An 11,983-nucleotide genomic window follows, 5' to 3' on the forward strand; every position below is an offset into this window, starting at 1 on the left:
AAAATCCACTGCAGGGGAAGGACTCGCCCTGCGTGGTTTTAAGACGATATATTAGCGTTTCATCGATCTCGACGTGTAGACCTGGGCCGCTGATAACTGATGGGGTCTGCAAAAGGTTCCGCCAGGCGCAAATTTCAAGAAAAAGGTTCTTCCAGTCAACAGCGGTCGTGTGGGTAATAGGTAATTCCTCTGAGCAGAACTTGATTTTTGCTAAATTTTTGGACCAGCAATAAATGAATAGAATTGCTGTCCTAAACTCCATCCTAGACCGCTCCAGCCAAGTCCCCTTTCGAAAACCGACTTGTCGCCAACACTGTCGAGCATTACACCTCTACCTGTCAAAAACAGTTGAAAGTGTCATTTGGTGGCAATTGTTGCGTAAACGTTGCTGATGCATCACTCGGTGGCTTTTCAAAAAACGTATTGCCGTCTCCTTGTCATGAACGAGAGTTGAAAGCGTCACTAAGTTCAGTTGCGGTGTTGCCATGCTGGAAACTGTGTGGACCCAACGACTGGAGCTCACACACAAACCATCGAATCTGTTTGACACGTCTACAAGATGCGGAATAAACGCCAATGCGGCACACACCGATCATTAGGGGACAGCTACTTGTGAGAGTTCGTTTGGAGGCAAAGGTACCAAAAAACGGACTTATTCATGCAAATTATGAATGACATGGCCTAATTTCACCTTGTTCAATTAAAACTAAAAGCACTAATTTCATATCTTCTTCTTTCTGATCTTTTTTCGGCGGGGTTTGATTTTTTAGCGGGGCTTATCTGGAAAAGATCCCTATTTTGAACTTCCAGGTTTAATCGATCAGCGAAACAGAAGCTTGGCTGCTTGGTCACAAATTTGACGACAGACCTCAACAGACAAAAATAGTGCGCAGCGTTTACTTCCTTTCTTTTTGTTTAGCAATCGAAAGTAAGACGATACACAGACACACGCAGGATGGACACACAAGCAAGCGGGCATCTTTGTGCATAGGCATTTGGACTGCTGAACGTAGCCAATTTCGCTGCCCCGGATCTGTGAAATGATCTCACGGAAGCCGATGTCGTCTTTACCGAACGATGTGGTCCAGGAATAGGGTAAAATCCGGAGAAAATAGTGGTATTGGGATCATCCATCATGTTATACTACTTATTTACGATGTTTTGGTTCCCGAGTATGTTTGACGATCCCGCATATCAAAAGGAAGGACTGGGTTTCAAAAGATGTGAGCAGACTTGGACAGCAAGCCTTAATTGTACATGTTCGTGGCTTCAACACGTGCGCAAGTCCGTCGTTGGCCAGCACAGTGTAGTCTCAAGGTCCGCTCACCAAGGAAGGGCGGGTAAAATGTTGGCTCGGTAGGGTGGGCCACAGTCGTCCTTTCCAAGGCCAGTCTGGTTACTCTGATTGGCCATAGTTTTCACACGGAGTTCACGATAGAACCATTTAGGACAACAGCTACAGGTGCCATACGATGCGAAGCGATCATCGCTAGCACTGATTTCAATAAACCTGCGATTCGTTCGTATTCACTATAGCTCAATATCGGTGGACCAGTAAACAACATGTACACCGTATATTTGTAGTGCACTACTCATAAGGTTGCTGAACATTCTTCGAAGCCACGACCGGTTTCACCCTTCTTGGGGCTCATCAGGTAGGCGCAGTCCCCGAGCTTCCTCCAACCTTATGTTCTACTTGAAACCAAATTAGCGAAATACACTCATCTGCAAACCAATTTGATTTTTCGAGAGACTCACCCGGAACCCAGCTGAATCTGTCGTTTGTGGTGTTTCCAGAACATAAGGTTGGCGGCCGGACACTGGGTTCATGAGCGTTCGAAGAGTTTTCAGTAACCTTATGAGTAGCGTGTTATGTCCAGACGACGACCTATTGGGATACGTCGAATATCACACCAAGTGAAACATGAGGCGGCCTGGTGCAGCACATTCAGATGAAGTCATAAACAAGCGACACAGCTAGTTTCCTTTGAGTTTCTTATCAAAACCAAATTTGTGTGCAAACGACAGTACTGGTCGAAATCTGTTCAATTTGAGTTCAACTAGAACAAGAGTTTGACGGGAACTCGGGGACTGCGCCTGCTTGAAGAACCCCCAGAGAAGGGAGAAACCAGCCGTGTTGTCGGAGAGCTTTCAGCAACATTGTGTAGTTATCAGGAAGGTCAGATTCCTGAAAGTAACCTCAGAACGCCCAGAACCTAATGTTCCACCAAAATCTCAACAGAAAAGCCGGCAAGCATCCAGGCCAGTCAATTATTCAATCGATTCAGCGAAAGCTGACGAGTGTTTATGCACGCCACAGAAGCACGACCGAATGTGATCAGCGTTCAGGCATTTCATAGAGGCACGGTCGACGATGATGGGTGTTCACTAACGCCTATCAGACAGCCTGGATCAATGCCAGAAAGTCCCCTGTAAATAGCGTGGGGCCGTTGTAACTTTTGCTCTCGCACTCGCTTGTTCGGAATATAGCGGTTGTGTGTCTTTCTGTGAGTCTTTTTTCTCCGGCACTAGGCACTCGAGCGGGTTAGCAACAGATACCGCAGGTCGGCGAATCAGCGAATAACAGTAGTGTGTTACCTATACAGAACATCATGCACACCATTCCTTAGAAGTCAGCAAACCGTACGAAATCGCACATATTTGCCCGCTAGCAGCTGATCTGTACGGCCTGCTTGAGAACGAATAAATAGTAAGGTAACTTTCGTTGGATTATCACGGTTCAGTGGGTGATAAACTGGCTTTGAGCATTGGTGAGTCCTTAGCCAACGTGTTTAGGACAGTGCTTGTGGGTGACACTTTCTATTGGGTCCACATCCACACAGCATATCGTTGTCGCCTATCCACCGCAGAGTATCATTCCAATATTGCCGAATTCTGTGGTCGCATTCTTTGCCTGTTCATACACCCCATTTCTTCGCGTACCTGGTAGCTGTCCGAGGAAGTTGAGCGTGTAATCTGATTGACGTTCATTGGCGCCAGTCACGGTGGTAGACGGACGAAAAGACGCTGGCTGATTTCTCGTTAGTAACTCCATCGAACCAGTTATTCATGTTGTGGGGTTTGCGAGATGTGTACTGTTCACATTCCCATCACTCGTTTGAACAGACGTCATCCTATCCCGGGGCAATTATTCTGGGTAATCCACACCAAAGGAGGGGAAGCACCGGACTTGAGTTTTGCTCTTATTAGAGCTCATCAGAAGTGCATATCCAATGGCCGTGCCGTGGTTTGAACTCCGGAAAATCTCCGACAACCTCTCACCTGGTTTCACCACAAAGTCTCCAACATAATCAAAATTAATTAAGGAATATTTTCTCTTAGCTTCTCTCAAGCTTGAGACGTGATTAGTCCTCACTTAGACAGAACGTAGCATCATTGATTTTTCAATCACGGAAACCACATCACGTGGTCAAGTATTGACCAGCTCCTTGAGTGAAAACTTTTCAGAAGCTCCACACATCCAGTGAAACTTTCCTTCATCGAAGCTGCTTATTGATTCATGGTGATGGGAGGAGATTCGGTGATGTTCAATAGATTACTCATCCTGCCGTTGGGGCCACACTGTGCCGAAAAGCTGACATGTACTTTAAACTTTGTCGGCCTTCTGGGGAATCATCACCAGTGCGCATCTTGACCTCAGTGGTTGAACTGCTTGGCCACGAGCGGCTGAACAGCAGTGCGATTGGCTGCCACTTAGGATATAGCAAAGTATATTTTCATAAAGCAAACTACTCACAAGGTTGCTGAAAACTCTTCGGCAGCCCACGACCGGTTTCGCCGTTCTTGGGGCTCATCCGGTAGGCGCAGTATGTATATATAAACACGGACGATGCATAGCCCCGGGTAAACACCGGTTTTGGCAGTGTCCACATGCTACCGCTGTAGCAACGTAGGCTACTGACGAAGCATGCAAGTAGTCTACGGTTTGGTATCCAAGCTCTGCCCTTGGAAGGCTAAGATCTCTATGGAAATCATGGAACAACAGAGTTTGTTTGTTATTGTTTTATATTCAATGAACTCTAAGAGAGTCCAAGAGGACGCGTGAGAATGCTCAGTTTTTAAAGAATATGTGCATATGAGTTGTCTACTTTCCTGTCGTTTAGCTGTAACACCCTCTCGGTGCCTGGCTGCCATACAACCAGAGGGGAGCATGAAAGCTGGGATACTTCCAGGTTGCCCAAGCCTAGACAGGTGAAGTCGAGATGCAGAGGTCGGGTTCGAACCAGGGACCACCCGGTCACTGAGCCACCTCACCCCCTTACTTTCCTGTTCAATGACTTTTAACTGCGTAGTTCGTGGCCAAGAGCTTCCCCCTATGAGAATTTGAGTGCAGCGATCTAGCTTCTCGAGTTAGTCTGTTCTGAACCGTCCAAGAATTGCGCACATACCAGTTTTCGGACGCTCACTCCGAGCAATAAGTGATTTGTGGGCATCCACCTGTCACTATTTCCCTGAACTAATACTCCGATGCCGTACATCTAACTGCAAACGACCAAAGATACTAAATTTGGCAGTGTTCTGAAAGATCGGAAATTCGTGTACTGAGACTGTGCGTCCTGAACGAAGGATCCGCCCAGGCCTAAAACAATTTAGTTCCTATGCTGGTTGCAACGTCCAAAATCTTCAATTGTAAGTAGTGTGTTTCTGTTTGTATGATTATTCAAAGGTTTCTAACGGAATTCGGTGGGCCATCACGGGATTTTGGTCGGTGTGGCCCAGATTCAGGACATTCGATCTACCATTAAATCATACCGGCGGATGCGGTGGAGTGCCATGTGACTGGCACGTGACATGAGGTGAGATGTGCAGATAGAACGAACTTTTAATGTCGAGATGAGTGGACCTGAACAGTTCACACCTGACAAAAGGTCAGCTGTCAGGGCCTTTTTTCTGGCGAATTCATGTGATTTGGTCACGTGGTGACCCCTCACAGTCGCAAGGGGAAGAGGAATTAAGTGACAAAGGAGAAGAAACATTCAGGGCGTCCGCGGTCGCTTAAATCAATTTACCCGCCCTGATGTGTGCAGCCTGGGCTCATCAGGCGATCATCTTCACCAAAACGGATATGAACGATGTCACTTTGTGGATCCGGTATGCATATCACACAGTCTGAATCGGTTGTCCTAATCCAAAGAAATCACCCACTGTGATGTGTTCGCTCAACAATCATTGATGCGGACTCTGTTTCGATTCAGAGCATAGCACGAACCGAACATGAGTTTCACGTGACAGAGAGCCTGTAGCTACCCGGTCACCCACATACTTGACTGTTCAGCTCATAGTCGCTCACTGGATCACAAGGCTTGTCTTTTTTCATACTCACAAACCACGTCACATTGAGGTGACTCATCGGACATCGATTGTCTGTGCCGTCTAGTGAGCGTAGCAACAGCTCGTGTGCTGAAACACCCACGTACACGCAGACGGACCTACATATAGGAGAACCGACCATAGAACACACAGACGCGCGCGCGCATGGAGCAGGAAGTCACCCACTCTCCACAAGCCCACGGACAACTACGGAACACGTGTAGCAGCCATACTGCGAAGAAAACACGTTCCCGCCGTCCGGACTTTCACCAAGGAACTCTCACAGACGATAAGTTCCTCTTTTGACTTGCTCCCATTTTGCATTGTGTTTATTTTCATACGTGTGGTATCTCACCATTGTCAACTATACTAAAAACTTTTATTGGTGCATATACATTCTGAATTGTATTATGGCAATCATCAACAGTGCACTAATAAGCCAACCAGATCACATTACCGGATGCCTACCGAATGTATCGCGGAACAATTCGATGAATTAACTTGCATGGGCTAAACTATGTTGTGCAAGTATGTGCTGGGAAATGCGCGGGATGGGAAACTAACAAAATCAGATATTTGCGTGTATCACTAACGCAACCGAGTAACTTCATCACGGGAATGGCGAATAAACGGGGTGGCGAAGTGATCGGGCAGTAAATTGATCGGAGGCGTGCGGGTGGGCGGATGTACAGTGTTACTCGGCTTTTCAGCATAGACTGCCCTCACGTACAAAAAGACAAAATCTCCATTGAAATTCGCAAATCTCACACTGTCCAGTTTATTACACTGTAGAGATACAGCAATCCGTTTCACAAACACAGTCTTTGAACCATATTATACGCTCCCCTCCACACAGTGTCCGTTGTTCTGTATGTTGCGCTCAAGCAGGCTGTACCGCTCGAATTTAGGCGCAGCTACGGCCAGGAAGCCTAACGCGAACGGGTCGCCTGGTGGTTCAGCATCAAGCTGAGCTCTGATTGGTCGAAAATGTTGGCCAATCAGCCAATCATGACAGAGTATTTGCCAAATGCCGGTTGCCGAATCACAGTATAGGCGTTCTACCCTCATTTGAGATTATTAGCCGGTATTTAACACTGCGTTGTGACTATTGGGTCAAAGTGGCCTCATGTCCCTCAAGCGTCTTTTTTGATACCACGGGGGTCAGCAACCTTATGAGTAGTGCATTACTTCTATACATGTATCTTGATATCTCGAATATTGTACCAACTGAAACATGTGGCGGCCTGGTGCAGCACATTCGGTTGCCTGGAAATATCACAAACGAGAGATTCAGCTGGGTTCCAGGTGAGTCTCTCGAAAAAACAAATTAGTTTGCAAACGAGCATATTTCGGTAACTTCACTGCCAAGTTATGGTGTGACCTCTGCGCATATCACTCACTGGCAATCTTTTATTCTAACGGACCTTCCCTCTCTATCTTGTCGAGCGGCACATATTACATCAGCAGTCGAGGTGACATTATCAGTGCGTTGTTAATAAGCGCACCAGTGTGTCAGTGATTGAGTCCGGCAGGCGCTCGAGTCCCAGAGACGCCCGAACCGAGGAACAAACCCTGACCTATGGTTACGTTCCACCTCGCTCCCTAGTAACGCACTGACAATGTCACCACGATTGATGATGAGGTGTCTGTGAACGAATTACCCCGTTTAGGGCTTCCTTCTCACCGAGGATAACGCAGGAAGGGAATAAATCATCGTCGACACCAGGATTCAACACTGATACTTCATTGCCCTATTAGGGGATGTCTATCATTTATGAGTCAGCTGGTTTCAGAGTTTCACAACGGTCCTAGATAACCGTTCAGCTGTAACAACGTATTGGTGCCGAGCTGTCATGCCACCCGAAGGGAGCACGGGGGTTGGAATACTGCCAGGTTGTCTAGACAGAGGAAGAAAGAAGTCGGGCTCGAACCACGGACCTTGCGGTCAGTAAATTCGCACAGCAGCCCTGGCAACAGTGATCTAAAATTCCCGAAATACCTACATTGTATTTTTCACAAGCATTGTGATAAGCTGTGAGGTGCACAAACCTTCAAGCACTCTCTCACACAATCTGGGAAGAACTTGATATACACTGAACGCCGTTCTTTGCAAAAAAAAAAACAACAGGCAGGCGCATCGAGCACAAAGACCTCGTCATGAATGGCGGACCGCACCAACAACACTCAAACTTTTCGCAATCTATCTCGCACCGTCCTACGAAGTGGGCGCCATTCTGAAGGGGGCACGAAGAACAACACTCATCTCGGTGAACGATGTTCCGGTAGGCACAGCCCATGGCCGAGTCACCGCAGTTGATGATGTTTTCCGTCATTGAAGTACCTGCTGTACAACCACATACCCGGTTCCTAATTGGGAAATCATCGCTCAGCTGTAACACTCTTTCAGTGCCTAACTGCCATGCCAGCCGAAGGAAGCATGAGGGCTGAGATACTGCAAGGTTGTTCAAGCTTAGACAGAGGAAGTCAAAATGAAGATGCCGAGTTCGAACCATGGACCCTCTGGTCAGTAAATTCGCGCTCTAACCACTGGGCCGCCTCACCTCCGGTTCCTAATTATCCCAATACGAATCCGCTGACTTAATCCTGGTGAGGCATCAATGGTCAGAAACCAGAAGACGCCCTAAATCACCACCCTAGTTACCTAGCTTTTGGCGCCACAGTTAGCAAAGATAATTCGAGCCTGAGATTCGTGCGTTAACTCTGCATGTCACACTGCCCTCGTAGCTAAAGACAGAGAGAGATTAAAATCGATGAATGTACTGCAAAATAAGATGATTTATTCGATGAAATAATCAATATAAAAAAGTGACCATCACAATGATGATTTCGCAACAAGATCAGCCGGTGAAATTAAAAAAAGTTGCGACTTGTGATTCTATTCAGAGGGTTCCAGAAGATGCCCTGTGGATGGCAAATTCAACGACAAAGTACTAGATACATCCGCGTCAATGGCGTCTAATTCATCTCCCACAGCGGAAACAAACGCATTGATCGCTTCGTTTTGTTCATACGCAAAGATCCCTCGTAAGTAGCGTTCCACTGAAATCTCGCAACTATTGGTGTCCAAATCTTTATCCAAACGTTCCTCTCCGTGTTTGATCGGGGTCGCACGACTGTAGGTATCCTTCTCGGGGAATTCTAGCAGCGGTGGGATAAGGTGGCTTCGTAGCAACTCTATACTCATTCGATCGCATGGTTCTTTCTGGAGACAAGAATGAATCAGCTGTATAAAACCCCGTGAGAAACAGTAGGCTGGAAGTCTTGGAGCTGGCTTCTCCACAATGCAGGCGAACAGCTCGAAAACACTCATATGTTGGCATGGGGTTTCGTCGAGAGCTGAAATGAATTTGAGTATTTACTATTAGTTGTTGCTACTGATATGAAAATAAGTAGCTCGATTTGCACGAGATTGTTTTCAACGCAGTCTAGAAATCGGGATACAGCCTTGCATGCGACCTAAGTTACTTTACACTTTACTCAACCGTAGAAATTAAAATTATACGCAAATTAGTGTGCTCCTCGAAATCTTTCCAATTTGGGTTTAATTAGAACATAAGATTGACGAAAACTGGGGGAGTGCGCCTACCTGATGAGTCCCAAGCGGGGCAAAACCGGTCGTAGGCTGTCGAAGAGGTTTCAGCAACCTTATGAGTAGCTTATTATGCCCTCAATGGTTTTTAACTTGCCAAGTGTCGCTTTTATACCTCCAACCTATACTGCTGGCTGACCAGTGTTTTCAGCTGTGTTGCGTTAGACACCCGGGAAAGGATAGGCACCCGTAGAGCTCAACCCTTCCGGAAGGCTGCGTTCCGTCGCTGCGTTTGCACTGTTCCTTAATAAACATCTTGTGGTCGAATAAAGAATCGATTGGACTGGTTTGTCAGCTGTAATAACCGCGTACTCGTCACACAGTGATTGTAGCTGCCGCAGTTTCGTTCACCGATGATTTGGGGGGGGGGGGGGGAAGCTGGGCTTGGCAGGCGGGCGACATCGTCAGTGGGCTGTCAAGTGAGGGGGGTTGGAAAAGGAGCTATGCATTGAGGGCAATAACTTGGATGCACGAGCGCCATTGAGGGCGCGACTGGGCCATGTCTGACAATGTCCCTAGCCATTGATGTGGCCCGTCTCGGGGTCCCCATCCAGGAAGACGGCAGCGACCAGCTCAGCTGAGTTTGCTGATAATGGCTTTCATACTTCGCTGCCGAGTCATTGTTTGACCGCCTCTGACTCTCCCCCACCCTTCACGTGGTTGTGCGAAAAGAGCCCTACGAGGAAGTCGGTTGACTGGCATACGCAGCAAGTGACCAAGCCAGCATAACCTATGCAGTGTGATCAGTTCATCTATCGAGGGTGAGTTATTTCTTCCGAATACCATTCGACGAACTTCAACATTGCTGATTCCGTGTTAAAATCAACCATGAATCGCGCTCTCCGTCATCAGATAGCCCAAGAGATGTTGCCGTAGACTGAATACCTCTCTCACACTCCAATGCACTTCTGGGAACTGATATCGCGAAGAAAACACTTGTGAATGTGGTAATCGTATCTGATTCTTTTTCCAGGTAAACCAAAACGACATTTCAGTGTGATATAAGATGGATGACTAGACGACACAAAAAACGGGGATTGTGTTGTTGAACAAAGTCGGTTGCATTGGAAAAAACAAAAGTCCATCTTTACAGTCGATTAGGCGTTATTCCGAGTTCAAACAACTTAGCAAGACAAAACTTTCTTGAAAAGAGATGCTGAGCATATGGGAAACAATGATCGATGTCGAGACTTCTAGATTGAGTTATTGAATTTTTTTTTGAAAGAAACTTCGTCCGGAATGAGGAACCGTTTCACCACTATCATCGGAGATCCGACCGACTAGACATTCGATGGGATCAGCCCAGTTCCGCGACCTTCGATGAAGTCTAACGTTCCAAGATAACGACCAAATTATTGTGGCCGGTCGCCTTCAAAGTGGGACCATCTCAGGATAATGCGGCGCCGTAGAACCTAGCCGCTTATAACAATTTACTAAAGTGCCGTTAGGAGAAGTCTCCCGCGGCCTCAGTTGCGACAGGGCGATAGAACAAATCATACAAAATGAATGGAACGAGCTCAAACACCCAACGGTGGGGTCAACCTGTTGCCCCACACCTTTACTCACTGAATTGGCTCCGTCCGTTCTGCATTCTCATCTTCGCAGGATAGGATGATGGCATCAGGCATACTTCTGACACGTGTCCAGTGACTTAGTAACCAACGTCTTTTCGTGAAGTAATGAGTACTGTTTATAGACAGCTAGAGAAACCGAAGGCACTAGATATGCATCGTGCTTTAGTGAAGCTAAGAAATTTCCAATCCACTCCGTTCTAAGCAGAAGATTGTAGCCATAAACCATAAGTGTTCAAATCATTGGCTTAGAGGTCGCGGGTTCCAAACTCCCGGGAATTTCGCGAGATGCGCAGTGTCTGATGATTTCCGATAAGGATCTCAGCTTTTCAGCACAGATTGGTTTGACGATGAAATCAACTCTCTCTGACTAATCATCAAAAGCAGTGAGTACCACTTAGATGGAATCGGAAGATAAAAAAATCGAGGAATTCCATCACAACACAAGAATCAGATAAGCACTAGCTCCTTTAGGGAAAGGACATCATGCAATCGAGCGTGAGCGGTGGTCTGTTCTAGGAGGGGAGGGAAGGGAAAGTCTGATGCGCACTTTGAGGAACTCACTGCTCTGAGGGATCGTCTCTCCTGAGGTCGGTCTCTCTCATTTGTGGTGCATAATCGGAACAGTTTAGAACTTACGCCTATCGACAGTGTGACCCACCCAGAAACTAGACAGGATCACAGACCAAAGGAACTCAATCAGCACACCCTTAACTCAGCGCAAAATACGAAGCAATGCATTATTTACCCGGCCTCGTGATAGACAAGTGAAACGATGAACGTACCTTGAAGTGGTTCTCCCGTTTTTGCCGCTCTCCAGTGTTCAATCATATTTGATTCCAAATCGGGAGCAAACGTCCGCACGAAATCCACGGCGTCCACTGTGGGAATCGGATATCGCCCGATCGCCAGTTCCATTAGCGTGAGACCAAGACTCCAGACATCACTCAACGGGTTCACTGGGTCCCCTGAAATGAACAAATGAGTGCGTTTTTAAACCAATACTGCAGGGTTCTCCGTGGTGGGCCCTTTTACTGAAACCACGTTCCTAGAGAGAGCACAACCTGTGTCTCAATCAGCCAGAACATGCATTCAATCAATAGGTCACCACGTGGTTTCCCTGCTAATCAGCTGCTGATGGCCGATCACACACACCCGGGAAGTTGCGAGTTCGAGACCCCCTAGAGATTCCCTGAGTCTCCTCCCCACCCACCTTTATTCTTTTCTTCACAATAAGGCTTTCAAATAAATCACGGGTGAACGGCAGCCAAACATCGGTGTTGAACACTGATGTCATGCTGTCGATGATGATGGTGACTTCCTAGTGGAGAGATGCGCACTACCAACGACGGCTTTTCAGCACAGATTGGCTTCAATTAAAGGAAGAAGTCTGAATTGACAAAACTTACACTACCGTCCCCAGCTCAGGTTAAGAATAAATAAATGGATAAATAACAAGTAAATAAATAAA

The 11,983-nt window shown here is 46.9% G+C and overlaps 1 protein-coding gene across 1 annotated transcript in view; it reads right to left on the reverse strand.

Annotated features, from left to right (window-relative positions):
• Positions 1 to 8,113: 8,113 nt before the first annotated feature.
• Positions 8,114 to 11,983, reverse strand: part of T265_13201 (hypothetical protein) — a gene marked incomplete at both ends in the record, with an annotated part of 31,228 nt that continues 27,358 nt past the window's right edge. The window contains 2 exons of the mRNA XM_009167718.1: positions 8,114 to 8,688; positions 11,298 to 11,480. Coding sequence (XP_009165982.1) covers positions 8,228 to 8,688; positions 11,298 to 11,480 — 644 coding nt within the window. The remainder of the gene's footprint in view (positions 8,689 to 11,297; positions 11,481 to 11,983) is intronic.

Source organism: Opisthorchis viverrini (assembly GCF_000715545.1).
Source record: "Opisthorchis viverrini unplaced genomic scaffold opera_v5_45, whole genome shotgun sequence".
In the NCBI taxonomy this organism is placed as follows: domain Eukaryota; kingdom Metazoa; phylum Platyhelminthes; class Trematoda; order Opisthorchiida; family Opisthorchiidae; genus Opisthorchis; species Opisthorchis viverrini.